The sequence below is a fragment of the Vulpes vulpes genome, chromosome 3 (assembly GCF_048418805.1).
Source record: "Vulpes vulpes isolate BD-2025 chromosome 3, VulVul3, whole genome shotgun sequence".
Lineage (NCBI taxonomy): Eukaryota > Metazoa > Chordata > Mammalia > Carnivora > Canidae > Vulpes > Vulpes vulpes.
This window is the reverse complement of record NC_132782.1, coordinates 53,995,679-54,013,968: the sequence shown is the minus strand read 5'-3', so window position 1 is coordinate 54,013,968 and position 18,290 is coordinate 53,995,679. Positions and strand designations below refer to the sequence as shown.

General features: G+C 44.5%; 1 protein-coding gene across 7 annotated transcripts in view; it reads right to left on the bottom strand.

The window, feature by feature from the left end:
- The window catches only part of MASP1 (MBL associated serine protease 1), a 61,271-nt gene that overhangs the window by 37,090 nt on the left and 5,891 nt on the right, over positions 1-18,290 (bottom strand). For 4 of the 7 annotated variants that reach the window (XR_012000428.1, XM_072752482.1, XM_072752481.1 and 1 more), the window contains exon 2: positions 16,943-17,174. The exons of 2 other annotated variants lie outside the window; for them this stretch is intronic. Coding sequence is in view for 4 of the 5 variants with exons in the window: in XM_072752482.1 (XP_072608583.1) it covers positions 16,943-17,174 (232 nt within the window). In the remaining variant the exon portion in view is untranslated. Of the gene's footprint in view, positions 1-16,942; positions 17,186-18,290 lie in introns of those variants that run through there. One more of the 7 variants, XM_026007347.2, reaches the window with a different exon arrangement.

The following is an 18,290-nucleotide window of genomic DNA, read 5'->3' as shown; positions in this document are numbered from 1 at the left end:
GCTGATTTGTCCTTTCGCTTACCTGAGTTTCTTAGATAGCTGAAGTTTTACCTGACTATAATTAATTTATCATCATCATCATCATCATCATCATCATCATCATCATTTGGCTTAATGCTTTATAAGGTGCTTTATACAAATCCCTGCTTTCTTAGGTGAAACATGCTAACCCTCTTTGGTGTTCCGGGGACCTTTTTATGAATGTCAACCATCTTGGGGATACTGTGTTGTGTGATGTTACTTGCTCTGCATTGAACATCCCCAGACTATATTGCCTTTGCAATTCTTATGTCTCCTTCATGTAATATTTTATTTTGTGTCTTTTTAAAATCAGTTAGCTGATATATGTTATAAAATAGAATCTCATTGAGCTGCTCTTATTAGAACTTAATAAAAATAAGACTAAATAGTTTTAGTCTGAAGGCCTAGGAAAGGCATGAAATTGGGTATAGGTCTTGGTGACTTCTGCTTTGGAGTAATATAAGGTAGATGGACCTGGCAGTTAGAGGTCATGAGCTTATTCTTGACTACCATAAACAGTTATATGGCCACCTCCTCTCTAGCTCTCAGTTATCCACCTGATAGAACAGAGTTTTGAACTAGCTGAGCTATATGTTCTTTTCCAATTCTGACATACTAGTATTCTAACAAGTCACCATACCCACACATTCGATAGGCCAACTAGAAGATGATGAGCAGGAGTTTCAACACAGTGATTGCTTTCTGTTGAAGAACTTGATGAACTCGAACTTCTTCGTGACCTATAACCATGTAATACCAGGTCAGTTATTTAATGAATAGTGACGCCTTGAGCATTAACACCTCCAGACTCACAATTCCCTTTCTGTACTTTGATATCCCCAAAGTCTTTGTAGCATGGACATGTTCCATATAGCTACTCTCTGTAGCTTGGACACTTTCATGTGAAGGCAACCAGGGAGGGGTGCCTGGGTGGCTCAGTGGTTGAACGTCTGTCTGCGGCTCAGGGTGTGATCCCAGGATCCTGGGATTGAGTCCTGCATCGGGCTCCCCCGCAGGAAGCCCACTTCTCCCTCTGTCTATGTCTCTGCTTCTCTCTCTGGGTCTCTCATAAATTAATAAGTAAAAGCTTAAAAAAAAAAAAAAGAAACCAACCAGGGATAACTTAGATCGGGGGAGACCTAATGAAAGTCTGTGATAATAATCTGTGATAATAAACTCTCTTATAAATTCCTGGATAAAGGACATTTTCATGATGGCAGATAAACAGTCATCCCATGCAGAGCCACACTATTGCAGAGAACAGGTAAGCATGTTTTGGCTGAAGCCCATGGGAACATCTGAGACATCTACACCTTTAGGAGCAGGGAAGAGAAGGCCCTGGAATCCTGGGAATTCAGCCTACAGCTCAGAATAGAGTCTTGGAATATCAGAACTGAGGAAACTGAGGTCCAAAGAGGGCCAGTGACTTGCTCAGGAGTAGAGAGATAACCACAAGCATTTCCTGATACAGTTTTACTTTTGGAACTATTCTGACCCTGAAGAAAGGAACCCACCAACCCAGAGAATACATGACCAAAGACATAGGCACTTTGCCAAACAAATTTTCTGGCTCAAGGGCCTCTTCAAACTTTATCTTGGGTTCATGGACTGTCTCCCAGAGAGGATGTGGCTCAGTGACAGCTCCAGCCATAACCCAAACAGAGGGGTCACTGACCTTGGTTAATATTTGCAGCCCCTGCTATGAATTAAAAAATTCTACAAAAATCATTTACCTCTGAGTATAGGCAGAAGATTGAGTCCTGGCTTCTGTTTGGACTGTCCCATTTCTAGGGTCATCATATTAACATGATGGAGGGAAGTACCTTATCAAATGAAGACACAAAATTCATAATAGAGAACTATCTGGCCAGGGATCACAGACTCCTCATTTTTCTATTTTTTATTATGGCAACCATATCCTTTCAGGCTATTGTTATTTAGGGCAGCAACACATGGATGCATGTCCTCAATTTGTTTCCTTTCAACTCAATTCAAAAAATATTTATATACCAAATTCTGTCTGGACTACAATGTGGAGGATGCCAAAAATTACTTATTTGTTGCATGAGCTTAAAGAGCAAGTCCCCTGCCTCTGGGAATGTGAAATTTAATAATAGAGTAAGATAAGTACTCAAATGGGTATGTGTCAGGGCATAGCTTTGCAGTGAAAGATAGGAATCTCCAGGGGTTAAAGGAGGAAAAAAAATTACATCCAGCTGAGGGAAAACATTTAGGAAGAAGAACATTCTTTGAGCTGAGGCCTGAAAGATGAGTAGGACTTAGGGAGATGGAAATAGTAGGTGGAGGGTAGGGGGTAGCAGGAAGAGCTTCTAGGCCGAAGGAATAGTGATGTCTCAGAGATATTCAGAGTCTCAACTGTCCCTTCATTCCCACTACCACCTGCCATAGGAAGGGGGTTCTATTGAGGACAGGGAGTTGGGGAGAGAGGTCTAAGGAGGAGAAGCCAGAATCTGTTTTCTATGAATTTTCACCTTAGTAGAAACAACTTTGGCAAACAACAAACTTTGGCAAAACTAAGGCAGGGCTGCAGACACTTTGGCCCAGATTCTGTGGGAGGACCATGGTGGCTGCTCTCCATGTGTCTATAAAGTCATGTCATCAGAGATTAATACTGACTGCTCTCCACCAGTCCCTGGAGCAATGTATGGAGGAGGTAGCTCAGGAATGAGTGTTCTCATTTTATAGAGGAAAACCTTGAAGCCCAGCTAATTTAAATGAATTAGGCCAGGTTATTATCTATCAAGTGGTGGTTTCAGGCCCGGGATTGTAGCCTCCTCATTTCCTGGCCAATAGCCTCCTGCTCCTTTAAGGCTTGAGGCAAACAAACAAAGACTGTCATACAGATCTAAAAACCTCAAGGCTTTGCTTGTCAGTGTTCCCAAGCTAAATCTTGGAGCTTCTCCGATCTTCTTTGGGCCTTTGAAGTGCTTTTCAGAATTAATTTAGTCAGATATTCAGGGAGTGTGCTGGATTGTCCTGCTGTTGATTTAGTTAATCTGGGAACTACATTCCCCAGAATCTCCCTTCTTGTATACTTCCAGGCCAGAAGAGAAACTTGTGTGAGTTTAGAACACAACAATCCTTACTCTCTGCAGGGCGTTTTGTGATCAGATACCAAGATGGACATTTGTAGATGTGCCCGTTAGGTTCTAACCTGTCTCACTTTCCTCCACTCTACATCCAGTGCCTCTTTCCAACAACTGGCTCTAATGACCAACAGTGGCCTAAACATACCACTGCTTGTAGATGGACCCACAGATGTGGGAGTTGCTCAATGCCAACAGCTTCTCACAGAACTCCTCATGGGCCCCCTTCACAGGCCCACTTTGGCTCCTTAGATGCTCTTGAATTCTCACATTCCACTGCAGATGTCAACATGTGCACCCATGCCAGGGCTTCAGGAACACTGATTAGTGACTGATCCTCTTAATTCCAAGCCCTGCCCTTCACAGCCCCAGCTCCTCCTCTAGTCATGTGATTTCTGATACCCAAAATAGCCATTACCTCCCAATCCTCACAGAGGATCTGCCTTCCTCACTGAACTCTGGCTGATACAGTTACTAGAGCCAGAAGTCCAGTGCTGTAGTAACAATTAGGACCTGTGACTTGGGTTTTGGGATTGTCAGCAAGTAGAGGGTAAAAAAGCAGTGAGCTATAGAAAGCTTGCAAAGGCACTGGAGTCACTTAGTGGTGAGACGTTTGGCACAACTCTCCATGGCCACATAGAAGGTAGAAAAACGTACACAATAAACTTGTGGATATGCTAAGGAGATCTCTAGGTAATGTTGAAAGTGTCAGTATGTATTTCTAGCTGTATATGGCAAGGTACTTCAGGAAGAAGTAGGTCTTCAGTGTGTAAGCCTGTGACTTGCTTTGACAAAAGGCATGTGATAAGCAGAGATATGCCACTTCCAAGGGGCCCTGTAGCTCTTTCAGGCATCAGGGGGTCTTGTAGCTCTTTCACATGTGAAATATTGCCCTGAAGCCTCCACGTGAGGAAGCCCTGCTAGGCCTACTGGAGATGAATCACCCCAGTTGACGTCTCTAGGCCAACCAGCTGACAGCTACCACCAACAGCCAGACAAGTGAGTGAGGCCATTTTGGACTTTCTAGATTCTCAAGCCTCTACTGGAATGGCCTTGGGCATATCCAGCAAAAGCACCATCCTGCTGAGCCTATCCCAAACTTCTGATCACAAGATCTAGGCAAACATAATGGATGTTGTTTTAGCTACTAAGTTTTAAAGTGGTTTGTTGCACAGCAAGAGATATGCTATGGGGTATAGGAAGCAACTTGCGACAAAGGGAAAGATGGACATTTATGAACTGACACTTGGAGAATTTCAATCTCATGGGTTCTTGAGGCCTTGAAAGTTACTTAATCTAATTTCTTATCTTTGTACCACACCTTATAGCAGTCATGTATAATGGTAGAAAACCAGAAACAATGTAAATATTCAATTTTAAGAGAGCAGTCAAATTAGCCTGAACTTAGTAACCATTAGGCACCCATTACTTATCACATTAATGGAGAATTTGCAATGATCTGAAAACTTTCCTAGTAGGTTATATTAAGCAAAAAAAGGGGGAAAAACCCATGTACATAGTGAAATTACAATTATGTTAAAGGAATACATTGAAAATAAAAAGGAGAAGGAATTAGAGCTGTTAACAGTGGCTAGTTGAACTACAGGTAATATTTTTTTCTCTGTTTTTATATTTTAAAAGTATTTTGAAAAGAAACCTGAACCACCCCCCCCCCCCCAAAAAAAAGAAACCTGGACCCACAACTACTTCCCTCTATAGCATAAACTCAGTTAGTTGGGGTGTAAATGGATGGACAGAGGAGACAGAAGAGTCCCTGTTGTGGAGTTCATGAAGACTTTGTGAGAAAGAAGAGGAGGGGGAAAGAGAGAGAGAGAAAGAGAGAATGTGTGTATATGAGAGGTGGGAGGGATTGGGCATTTAAGACTGTTTGCAGTAAGAACATCACTGCTCTGTTTTGGTTTCTCAAGAGAGGGAGTTGAATTGTGAATTGCTTTGAATTTTAAAGTTTTCTTTTTTTAATGTAACCCCTTGCTGAGACTGGATCATGAGGGACATCATCTTTATATGAGTCATACATGAGTCTTCACCAATTATTACATGCTGGGAAAATCACTTAAATTCTCTGTGTTGTAGGTTGAATTGTGTCCCTGCTGAAGTATATACAGTTAAATCTTAACCCTTGGATTTGACTTGACCTTATCTGGAAACAGGTCCTTGCAGATGTAATCAAGATAAGATGACATCATGCTGGCTTGGCGGGGGGGGGGGGGGGGGGGACCCTAATCCAGTGATTGATGTCCTTATAAGAGGGACATTTGTTCACAGAGACACACACAGAGCAAAGTGTGAAGGCAGAGGGAGAGATTGAAGACACTGCTGCCACATAACAGGGGATGCCAAGGATTGGAAACAACCACCAGAAAGCTAGAAGGGGCAAGGAAGGATTCTTCCCTAGAGCCTTCAGAGGAAGCATGGCCCTGCTGACACTTTGATATGAGACTTCGGGCCTCCAGAACCGTGACATAATATATTCTTGTTATAGGCCATCTAGTTTGTGGTACTTTGTGATGGCAGCCCTAGGATATGCAAATACTCTGGATGTAGGTTTTGTCATCCGTGACACAGTGACAGCAATAGTGGTAATATCACAGGACTCTTGTGAACATGACATGAACTAATACACATAAAACACTTAGAAGGGCCCCTGGGATCTAGTCAGCACTCAGTACCTCGGTGAGAAGAACAGGACTGCTGAGGTTCCATCATCCGAACAGAGCTGCTTCTGGACTCCTTGCTAGGTGGGCATGGGTATTTTCACAATTTGAAGAAGAATGAGAGTCTGGAACTGTCCCTGGATCCCCTCTGGTTTCTAATTCCTAATCTCACTGAAGCCATCAGCATAGACTCCCTTTCCTGCGAGGACTCCAGAGCCCTCATAGTCCGGCCACTTCATTTGGCAGGTAGTGTCTGTCTTAGGTTCCTTTAGCCCTCAGAGGAGCCTCCTGGCAACACTGGGAGGTGGGTGACAAGCAAATGATACTGATCTCCCAGAGGAATGTGAGGGATCTCTAAAAGCTTCCATCCCACAAGAGAATGTAAGTCCAGGAATCTCCTCACTTCCCTGTGTTTCAAAGGATTGCTCTAGATGTGTGCATTTAGGCCAGTGATTCACTCACAGCCCCGCCCAGGACTTCTGACTCAAAAAGGAGTGCTCTGCGCTTCTGGGGTTGCGCTCTCAGTAAGTCTGTCACCTCCAGGGACTGGGCCAGGGATCCACAGCCCAGGCTTGCTATTTTACCCACTTGCTTACATTTCAGTTAAAGATCATGAGAAAGAGCAAATTAAAGTTACCGGATTCCAGACAAGAGCCTGGGACCAGGGGAAAAAGGAGACGTATGTGTGCCCGCATGTTGTGTATTGCACTCCGGAAGCTCTTGAAAGCAAAGCCATGGAAGTATAAATAGCACAGCTGGTGGGTTTAAGACTCATGATGGCCCCATCTGAGAGGAGCTGGAGGTTGATGCTTTGATTTTGGCTGAGTCATTTGGCCATAAAGCTAATAATAATAATAATAGTAATACTAGTAGTAGCCATCTCCCTCCTCTGTGTGGAACTTTCCAGCAGACAGGTACATTCACCTTCTTTATTGAATATGTTTGCTTCTTTTTAAATTTTTTTATTTTTTAAAGATTTTATTTATTTATTCATGAGAGACAGAGAGAAAGAGAGAGGCAGAGACACAGGCAGAGGGAGAAGCAGGCTCCATGCAGGGAGCCCCATGCGGGACTTGATTCCGGGACTCCGGGATCATGCCCCTGGACGAAGGCAGGCGCTAAACCACTGAGCCACACAGGGATCCCCAATATATTTGCTTCTGATGGAGCCTTGCAATGAATGCACTTCAGGCTGATATTATTCTTCTGGGCCTGAAGAGGTGACATGAGTCCCCAAGGGAACACAGCCTAGGAGTGACAGACCTGAGACAAAACCCTGATGTCCAGACTTCCAGGCCTGGTCCAGTAATTGGAATCAGAGAACCATAGAAGGTCAGAGATAGAAAGGATATGAAAGGCTATCAAGTTTATCTCTTTTCTTTCTTAGATGGGCACAATGAGACTCAGAGAAAGGAAGTAATTGGCTCAGAGTTGCATGCAGATCCAGTCTCAGAGCCCAAGCGTATGATGGTCCCAGGACAATGTTCTTACTGACATGTGAACCAGAGTAAAAAGCTCCTAACAGAGCTGGGTGAGCCCCTAAGAAGGTATTGTGTCCATGCAAATGCTAGACACCATTAGCAGCGGGGTCTGAGCCGTGCCTGGCAGGTCTTTGGAGTCCAAGATTCCATTGCTCCAGGGAAGGATTGCCGTTTTGCAAGGAGGGCTCTGGACAGAAAAGGGGATGGTCTCTAGGCAGCATGAACGCGGGGAGAAAAGGAGGGCTGGCAGGGAGGGGTCTCCGAGAGCCTGGGAAGCGGGCGTCCCGCAGGTGGGAAGCTGGCAGCGCCCACCGTCCCAGCAGGAGCAGGGTTGAGAGGGGGTAGGCCAGACAGTCTGGGAACTGGGGCCAGTTGGAGAGCCAGGAAGGATTCACTCTTTGGCCCTGAAAGACTCCCCACCCCGTGCCTTCTGGGACTCCAGAGCCAAGCTCATTCACATGCAAATCTCCCCAGGGACTGGGAGGCTGGGCCTCAGACCGTTGAGAGCTGGAAAACAGTCCGAGGACAAGAAAACACAGCAGTGTTGTGTTCTTCTGTGGCAGAGGCAGCCTGGTTCAAGGTATGTCATGGGACAGGGGTGAAAGCAGTGATTGAGTAAGAGCTGGGTACAGCGAGGGGACCCGCCGCCGCAGGCCAGTGTCTCCAGGCAGAGTTCCCAGGAATGTGTGAGCTGGCGTGGTCCCCGCCACTGCCCTGGACCCTGTCTCGCCCCAGCCTCCCATCTTCATGTGGAAGCCCCTGTAGAGCCCTGGAATAAGGACTGGATGACCTGGGTTCTGGTTTGCGCTCTGCTACTCATCTGTCATGTGTCACCTTAACCCCCGCAGGCAGAACTATGCCCACGCTGGCTGGTACCAGTGTATAAGCCCAAATTGTGAACTTTTCAGAGATTCTGCGAACCCTGTTGTTAAATGCAGTCATCATTCGGAATTAGTTTTCATAAAGTTACAATTCATCAAATTATATTAAAGACAAATTACACAAAACTGTGCCCTCTCCTATTTTTAGCATCTGACGACTTGCTCTGCTCTCAAGGTCATTAAGGTCTAGCATATCTGAGTGGTGTGCTACTGTGCCTCCCTTCTCCCTGCCAGTCCAGATCCACCTGTTAATCATTCACAAGCACACCACTGTCTTCCGGTCTTGGTGTTCATAGACATCAAGGTGGGGACAGTGCATTAATACTGTCCTCTAAGAGTCAAGAGGTCATGAAACACTGCCATGGGAACAATGTGTAAAGTCTATCATTCATGGCCTGTTGGCACCCAGCAGGGGCCTTATCTCCCAGACCCCTGGTGACCTGGCCTTCCTTCCTTGCTCCCTACCTGCACCTCTATCTCCACTTCTCATCCCCGTCCTTCCTACTCCAGTCACACTGCTGTCCTTGCTGCTCATCAGAAGCACCAGCTACTTGTCTACCTCAGGGACTTTGTGCTGACTTTTCCCTCCAGTTGGAAGGGTTTTCCCCTGAAAGCCACATGGCTAACTTCCTCAACTTCTTCAAGTCTCTGCTCAAGTGTCACTCTGTCAATGAGGCCTATGCTGACCAACATATTTAAGTCACAGCCCTCACCCCTCCTCATGTAGGCCCTCTTTGTCTTGCTGTATTGCATTTCTCTGTCTATCAGCTTGCAACTCACTGTATAAGTTAGTCGTGGATTATGCTTAGTGTTTATCTCCTGTTTCCCCCAATGCAACATAAGCATCTTGCTGGCAGGGATTTCTGTATGTTTTAATTACCGCTCCACCCCAAGCTCTAGTAAATAATAGGCCTTCAATAAATATCTCCTGAATTAATGAATAACTCTCATTCCCTACCTTTTACCTTATGAACACACCAAAGGAAATTCAAGCTCTGCTTTTTAGCAAGGTATATCAGAGAAAGGCCTGTGTCCACACAAGCATGTAGATTTGCACACCAGGTGCAATGTCTCCCCAGAGCACTGCACTTCACACTCCTCTGAGCTCTCCTGTGTGCTCTGCCCCACCACTGGAACCTTCCTTCTGTTTTCCATCACCCAGAGCCTGTGCTGTTTGCACTTCCTGCATAAAATGAGCCTTTGTCACACTTTTCTGGAGCTCATTCCCCCTTCCTGATTTCCGTGTGCCTAGAATCGAAAACCGCTATCTCAGGAGTAGAAGAATCCCCCTGGGGACTACAACCAAACTTCATGAGAAACGTCTCTCCTTTTCTTCTTTCCTTTGGGGACCAAGGCTGCCTGCCTGTCTACTCCCAGAGAATTAGCAGAGCTCCTGCAGTAGCTGGGGTCAGCCACAGCATGAAGGTCGAGGGCATGTTCTGAGTAAACACAGAGCACTGCACAGAAATTAGGAGCCTGGGGGTCAGGGGAGTCAGTCTTGGAGCAGGGCCATGGGAGGGACTTATCTCTCAATAACATAGCAGGATACAGACTGACCCAATGAGGCCTGGGGAAAGGAGCACTGGACTGGGAGTTGTAGGCCATCAGAACCGGAAGGGCTTGGAGAGGCTGGCAGGTCCACTTTCCCCATTGGGCAGATGGGGAAACTGAGGCCTGAGCAGGTTGCTTACGTGTCCAGCATCTCAGCAGGAGTCAGTGGCTGACTTCTAGACCAGAGTCCTTTCCTTATGCTCTCTGCTGGGAGACGTATGCCTTTTCCTGCTTTGCCCCAAGACTGTGGTTGCTGCTGGAAACAAACCTTGACGTGGACCGTGAGGGGCTGATGGTCTAGTAGAACGATCTGGAGTTCACCGTTGGGGCTTGTCTGCCACAAACAGATAAATCAAGCATCCTCATCCCTCATAGCTCACTCTCCATTTCTTGTTGTGTTTGTAAAATATATTTCTTCTCAATGTGAGGATAAAAGAGAAAGTTCTTTAACAAAATCTAGACAACACAAGGACCCTCAAGGGGCTTCTGTGTTATTAATTTTACTAAATTACCCTGATAGGCAGAGTTGCCTTAGGAATAACACATAGCCAGGGAGCATATCCAGGTCTCTTCCAGGATAAGACTCATTCTAACAGAGAAGGACTAAGGAGAGACAAAATTATGACAGGGGTAAGCTGATCAGGGGCTGAGAACTGGCTTTCTATAGAGACCAGAAAAATTCCCTCAGGTTCTTTGTGCTGTTTCTTTTTCCTCTTTTTCTCTTTTTTTAAAAATAGGCTCCATGCCCCACACAGGACTTGAACTCACCATCCTGGGATCAAGACCTGAGTTGAGATGGAGAGTTAGCTACTTAACCTACTGAGCCACCCAGGTGCCCCTGTGCTGTTCCTTTGGCTGTAAATGAGATGTAATCACCCCTGCTCTTCCTATTCCACGAGAATCAAGCATGGCGATAAATTAGGAACTACCATAAATGTGTGTTACTACAAGGGAAATACACGGGAAAATAAGCTTTTGCATTCCACTTACAGTCAGCATTTCATTTGAATCCTCCCACAACCTGTGAGGAAGGTACTATGTCATTATGAACTTCTTCTTCTTCTTCTTCTTCTTCTTCTTCTTCTTCTTCTTTTTTTTTTTGTACTAATGACAAAACCAATGATTAGGGAGATAGAGAGGCTTAGGGAATTGCACTGTGATCTCCTATTTACCCTTCAAGACCTGTCTTAAACATCCATCCAAAGCCTTTCCTAAAACCCAGAAAAGACTACTCCCCGTCTTATGTAGTGCCTCACATCCTTTGTGATACTTTATACAGCTTTAATTTATTAATAAGATATTTGTCTCGTGATGCACAGTGAAATCACAAATTCCTTGAGGGCAGGTGCTGTCTCACTCATGTTTGTGGGCCCTGTCTTTGGTGTAGTGTCCAGTTTCCAGTGGGTTTTTACTGGGATTCTTGGACGTCATTCCACAGACAGTGGGGAACCATTGAAGGATTTAAGAGTGTTGCAATCAAAGACATGTTTTAAGATCTCTCTGGACACATGCCTCTAGAGGGTGGACTGGTTGAGGAAGGACTATGGCTCGTAGAAACTTAGGAGATGATTGCAGTAGATTAAGTGAGAGGAATAGGAATTGGAATGAAGTCAAGAACAGTGGAAAGAATGGAGGAAATGTTGAGTAGGTCAAGGGTAGATGGTTGATAGAAGTTGTGTGACATTACAAGAGCATCCAACAGATGCCAGTGGAGCTGTGTGCACTCAGTGAGAAAAAGAGAGAGAATAAAAGTGAAATGCAGCTTCTTATTATCTCTTTTTCCAGTGAACAGGTGCTATGACGTGAACTTGAAGATGGGGTATGTGTGGCTCTGGTGTTCCCTCAGTGATTCTGGTTTCTCAGTACATCTTTTCAGTGACTATGACTCTGGGGCCCCTTTCTAGGCACGAGTCCCCACTTCATCTGATACCCAACCAAAGGAACTAATTTGTTATATTCCTGGGGGAACAGGCCCTTCTGGACATACAGAAAGACAGTGGTCTATTATACTGAAGAGATTCAGTAAGTTTGACTATTGGCAATTTTTGCCTTATGTTACACTGATTTACATGTACATTATAAGATGCAGCTTCACTGTCATTTAGTTATTATTATTTTTTTTAAAGAAAAGGGGAACTCACAAGATGGGATTTCACTGTCATTTAGTCGTTGTTGATGTTGTTGTTTTTTTTTTTTTTAAAGAAAATGGGGCACTTGGATGGCTCAGTGGTTGAGTGTCTGCCTTTGGCCCAGGTTGTGATCCTGGGGTCCTGGGATGGAGTTCCGCATGAAGGTCTCCACAGGGAGCCTGCTTCTCCCTCTGTCTCTGTCTCTGTCTCTGCCTCTCTTTCTGTGTCTCTCATGAATAAATAAATAAAACCTTAAAAATAATAAAAAATATTTAAAAAGAAGAAGAAAAGACTGAGAGTCATGAGATATAAATTCTGGTCCCAGTGTGGCCCTGGCCAATGAATTGTCTTTCCCTAGGTTTTGGTCATGATGGCCATAGAGTTGAACAGTGATTTCTGAGGTCTTAGACACACAGACTATTGGGGCTGGGGCAACTTCGGAGACCGTCTGCTTCGACTTCCTGTATTTAAGAGAGGAGGAAGTAGAGTTCCATCTAGAAATATTCACTCGCCCAAGGTTCACTAATGGAGAATGACCCCAAGGAACCAGCTCTTCCTACTGCACAGCCAGCATCCGTGCTCTGCCCCTGCAGTGTCAACCGGCTGTGACTCGTATGCTGCATCTGTGCACTGCAGGAATCCACACATTGCAGCCACATTCCAAGGAAGCAGATGCTGTCGTGCAGATGTGCACATGCCTCGAAGACCAAGGACTGTGGGGAATCAGGCTGGAGAGGAATTTTCATAAAATGAGAGCATCCGGACCACAGCCTTGAGGTCCTGCTCTTCTTCAAGCTACTGACGTACAGAGTCAGCAGTTCCATTATGGTCACCCCGAAGAGCCGGGGTAGGGAGGGAAGTTGTGAGTTTAGGCGGGACCAGAAGGGGATCCCTGGGAACTGGAGGGGGCTTTAAATCTCTTCCTTGGCCTGTCAGGGGAATTCAGCCACAGAGTGTAAAAGCTTCAAAATAAGTGATAGGATCCCATCAAATGGAAATCAGTGGTATTTAAAGTTGCTTGGAAAAGGACAGCGGTGGCATAGTGTGGTTACAAGTTTTCTTGAGATGACATGTTGCCAAGGCATCCCCAGTGGACGGTAGGCTCTTATTGGAATGCTTATGGCCACAGAACTTAGAGGAGTGCATGTTCTAACATATTATTACCATTTTCTGGCATTATCCTAGTAAGAATAATGAGGGTTTATTGGGGTCATCTGGACTGTTCTGGCAGGAGGATTAGGATTAGAGTCCAGGAATCTGAGGGACTGCAGGGATCATCTCATGTCACCCCCTCATGGAACAGATGAGAAAACAGAATTTTGGAGAGGGATATTGACTTATCCGGGAATGACATGGCGTGCTCCTGCTTTATTGCTGCTCTCATTCACAGCCAGGAAAGGCACATATTTTGGTGGCAGAGGGAGTGAGTCAGTTAGAAAAAAGTGAATGGGTTTCAACTGTATGTGGAAGACTTCTGGATTCAGGAGTTCAGAGGCCAGAGGACTAGTCTTGTGCTTGAATTCTGAGTTTCAGGCCCCTCTCTGTCCACTGGTGACAAAAGCCATATTCGTTGTAAATCCCCTAAGGTAGGACCTTTTTGGGGGATTGAGGAGGATGAGTGAGCTGAATAAGCTTCAGAGCCACCTTTAACCTGCCAGCTGCTCTTCTGTCTTCTATATTGGGCCTACCAGAAGATTTGTTAGCAGAAAACCAGGAGAAAATGTTTGAAAAACAATACTAACAACAATGTGGGATTAGATGACTCTCTAGAGGGCTGCTGCAACTTGACCTTCTGTGAGAGTTCATGACTCCAGAACAGGAACCCTACCAGGTGCTTGTGGACAGGGGCATGGGGCCTGTCTCCACATTAGCACCAGTTGCCAGCCAACCAAGGTGTGGCATCCTGCAAAGGGGGGCCTGCTCAGGCCCCATGGCCATTGGAACCTCTTCAGGGAGGCTGATGCCGATGTTGGGACAGCATCCTGGAAGGGAGTCAGCACGAGCAGAGAGATACATCTTGCCTGCCCTGCCCAATACATTAATCCCTTTTCCCAAAGGAATTAGGAAAAGGTGTCTGAATCAGAGAGGCTAGACTATTGGGCACTTCAGGTAGCAGACAGCTTCTTTGCTATGCCAAGGGTCACAATCTTATTGGGAGTGGAGAGGCTACTCCAAGATTTTATTCACTCATGAGTTAGTGGTAGATCAGAGACTAGCCCAGGCATTTCCTGAATGTCTGGCAAGAATCCAGGACCATGCTACCCTTCCAGGGGACCTACCTCCATCTGCTTGAGCTTTCATGAAGGTGTCTCTCTGTTCCTGATAGAAACCATCAATCAGTTTCTGACCAATTCTCCATCAATTCTCCGGCCAGAAAGGCCAAGTTTTGGGTAGAATGTATGCCAGGGTCCTTAATTCAGTGTCAGAAGAGGTCTTCAGTTTCTTTCATTGCCCTTGAAAAGTACCTGTTTGTTTTTATTTTTGTTTTTTGTTTTTTGTTTTTTTTCTGTTACAAAATGCAGCTGATATCAGCTTCTTAATCTGCTTTGCCAGGAGGTTCAGTTTATTTGGGACAAAGGAATGAGTTAAACCCTCTGTTATGTGTTCATTGTCTCTAGAAGAGAGTCCTAACAAGGTCAAGCTTGGCATCTGTCTGAACAAGAGGAAAACTTGTGAGAAATGATTGCTTAGTGTAGTATGAATTGAGAGTTAATTCCTCGGGTAGAGGAAGGACGGGGTGGATAATGAAAGTAAGTTGTTACGGCTAAAGAAAAAAAATTTCTGTAATGTCCATAGTCTTAACACCTCAACTACTAGTAAAAGCAAGTGTTTTCACTAAAAAAAAAAATCTAGGTGGTTTGACATGTTTGAAAATAGAGAAGAAAGCAGTTGGGAAGTTCACATCTAGCCTTGTCTAAACCTATGGAACTTACTGTGGTATTAAACCAATGTTTGATCATTTTCCTTCTGGTTAAGTCCACTCTCTAATCCAAATATTTGAGAATGCCACAGTTTTATGACCAGCATTAGTTGGGGGAATGGGCTGGAGGAGTCGGCTAACCTAATGCTCCCTACCCACAACGCATCTGCTCCTGGAGTCTGGCTCTAATAGAGGCTAGATTATATCCTGGAAGACATAACTAACATGTTTGTCAGGAATTTCACTTTATGATGATGGACACATAGGGTCTTAGTGAATACTCCTTGCTGGATCCTTGTGACTCAGAGAAGTTGGCTCCATTTTTAATTAATTCACAGAAACTCTATGTCAATCTAGACTGCCAACCTCCATCATCTCCTAGAGCAACTGGCTCCCCCTCTTCTCATTCTTTATCATCAGTCTTTAATTGTCATTACTTTTCCATCTTATGCAGTGGCTACTTTTCTAGGCTCACTTCTCTTTGTAAGGGATCAGATCTTTTGGATCTTTAAATTCTCATAGTCCCCAGCACAGTACATTCACAGGGGTGCAGGCATCCCACTGAACGGTGGTTCTCAAATTAAGAGATTCTGTCCCTCTGGGGATAGGGCCAGCTTCTAGGGATATTTTTGTTGTCACAACTGGAGGTAGAATGATATTGGTGTCTAGTGAGTAGAAGCCAGGGATGCTCCTAAAAATCCTATAATTCTCAAAACAGCTTTCCTCAGCAAAGAATTATCTGTAGGTCAAAATATCAATAGTGCTGAAGCTAAGAAACTGTCATAGAGCACCAATTTGAGGGAGTTTTTCATCACAGAAACCTTGTTGTAAATGAGATATTTGATGCATGCCCAACATATAAAATAAGCAATACCCAACATTTAAAATGAGTTTAAGCAGGATGGGGGTTCATATTCCCACTTACCCCCTCCTTCCTCCCAACAGTAGTCTTACAAGTTCCTGCAGTATCCTGGGGCTCAGTGGAGACAAACTTGAGAGCAGTTCAGTGTAGACAAAAGAGTATGGGATTGAAAGTCAGAAGACATGGGTTTGGAAATTGACCCACCACTTACTAGCTGTAGCTTCACCTTCTTAGGTTTGTTCCTTTTGCCTGTGAAGCAGGACAGTAGCAGTACCTGTCTTATAGAATTATTTTAAAGATTGGATGGGATTACAAGTATAAAAGTACATTGTAAACTCACTACTTTGCTGTTGATCCAATATTCTGGTAATACAAGGTCAACTCCTGTTGAATTACTGGCTGTGGAGAACAGAGATCACATTAATACTAACAATATATGAAGTCTACTCTAGAGTAATTTGATGAGATCTTTTCCAGAAAGCCAGAGAGAGCTTAGAAAGTAGGTTCTTAGACCTCCAGATCTTTTTGAGCCAGATACAGCCTTAGTAAACTTGATCTCTCAGAAGTACTCCAAACTTTCTCAGTCCCACTTTCAAAGAATAGCTTTCCCATCCATGGCATTGTTTGTGGGTTCTCTCTAATTTCCAGAGAATAGTGCTTTGATGTTGTAATCATTTCCTGTTTCTCTTCCACATGGTTTTTACATCCAGCTCTGATGGCCCCTCAATCCTGCCAATACCCTTCCTTGGCAGAGAAAATCCAAACTTCTTAGCATCGCATTCAAGACCCTTCAGAATCTCACCTCAATCCAACCTTCTGACTTCATCTCCTACTGTCTACTACTGCACACCCAACCTTTCCCAAATACTTGGGAACTACATATTCAACCTTTCCCAAATACTTCCCCTTTACTTAGGGAAGTGGGCAATGCTTTTTAATGCCTCAGCTTTGGACATAATTATGGCTGTGTTTCAGTCTAGTTATCCTTTTCTGGGGTCTCTGCCCTTTTCTTTCTGCTGGTAAAGGATTAGTGGAAACATTAAGGACTTTGAGAACAGAAAGAAAAAGTAGAAGTTATGTTTGGCTGAGTTATACTTCACCAGCCCGTTTCCCTTGTGGTCCTTTCTAGATCTACCACTCAGTCTGCACCTAGCATACCACCTCCAAACTTCATCATGTAACTTTGTGCATATTCCTCACTGGACTGTTACCCTGGGAGGGTAAGCACAGTATCTAGTTCATCTGGGCTTCTCTAACTCTCAGCAGATTCTCTAGTAGAGAAACTGCCTCAGTTAGGGAACATCAGAGGTCTCACCTTCACATAGTCATATTCACAAAGGTAGGAGGACTCCAAGTTGAAGTGCATGAAGTAAAGCTTGATCCGAAATCCCTCTGGGACAGTGATATTCCAAGTCACCTCTGAATCACTCGGATAGGAGTCTGGATAGCCAGGTGACTGAATCTGGCCAAACATATTGTTAAGCTCCACGGTATGGGCCGAAGCTTTCAACAAGGAGAGGCACAGAACATGATAGAGAAGGAGCCACCTGAAAGACATGAATGGATCCACTTACATTCATGGACACAGGTCCCCACCCTTTCACTAAGTCAGCAGCCAGGAGACCGTGCTATCAGCATATCTCTGCCACTGACCTGCTGCATTTACTTTTCCCCACTCAGGGCCTTGTTTACCCTGTCCTTTTTACAGGGAGATGGTGACTCCATGATTTCTAAGCTTTCTTCCAGCTGTGCTCTTCTTTTTTATTATTATTTTTTCAAGATTTTGTTTATTTATTTGAGAGAGAGAAAGCATGTGTGCGCATGTGCATGAGTGGGAGGAGGGGTGGTACGAGGCAGAGGGAGAAGGGAGAAGCTGATTCCCCACTGCGTGGGGAACCTGAATTGGGCCTCGATCCCAGGAGCCTGGGATCATGACTTGAGCCAAGAGTAGATGCTTAACTGATTGAGCCACCCAGATGCCCCCAGCTGTGCTCTTCTGAAGATTTGATAATAAAGATTCAATTCTCCTAGACAGTGCCCTATTTGGGACTCTGACATACATTATTTTATTGTTGAGAATGTCAGTTTCATAATTAGGTAAAAGATGTGTCCTTTCTTCAACTCAGCTTCATTTAAGAATCATAAACTCTTGGTTCAGTTTTGTAAGAAGTAACTAATAGTAACATGGTAATGGCGAGATAAGACTTCTACTCAGAGATGGGATCTTGCATTACTTAAAACAGATTTAACAAAACCATTCAAAGTATTATGCAAAGTTTTGAATTAAGAAAGAATAAGCAAAACAAGTTTTTTCCCCTCTTGGTAAATATTCTTACGAAAGGATCAGAAACCTACAATTTATTTCCAGCTGTAGGCATCAGAGATAATGGAGAGTTAAGAGAATTGCCTAAGGAAGGGGCAAGGAAAACCCAATAAAACTTAGGGAACACACCCAAAGTGGCGCAATAATGAGGCAGGATGTACAAGGCTAATCAGAACCCTAATGGTCAATATGCACAACATCAGGCATCTAATAGACTGCTCCCCCTGCAAGACCCAATGATCGTGAACTCGAACCCTCCAAACGTGGCTCATCGACTTCTTCCCTCATTCCTGTTTATTCTGCTTCCTATCTTTTGGAAATCCATCTGCTTCTCTCCAAG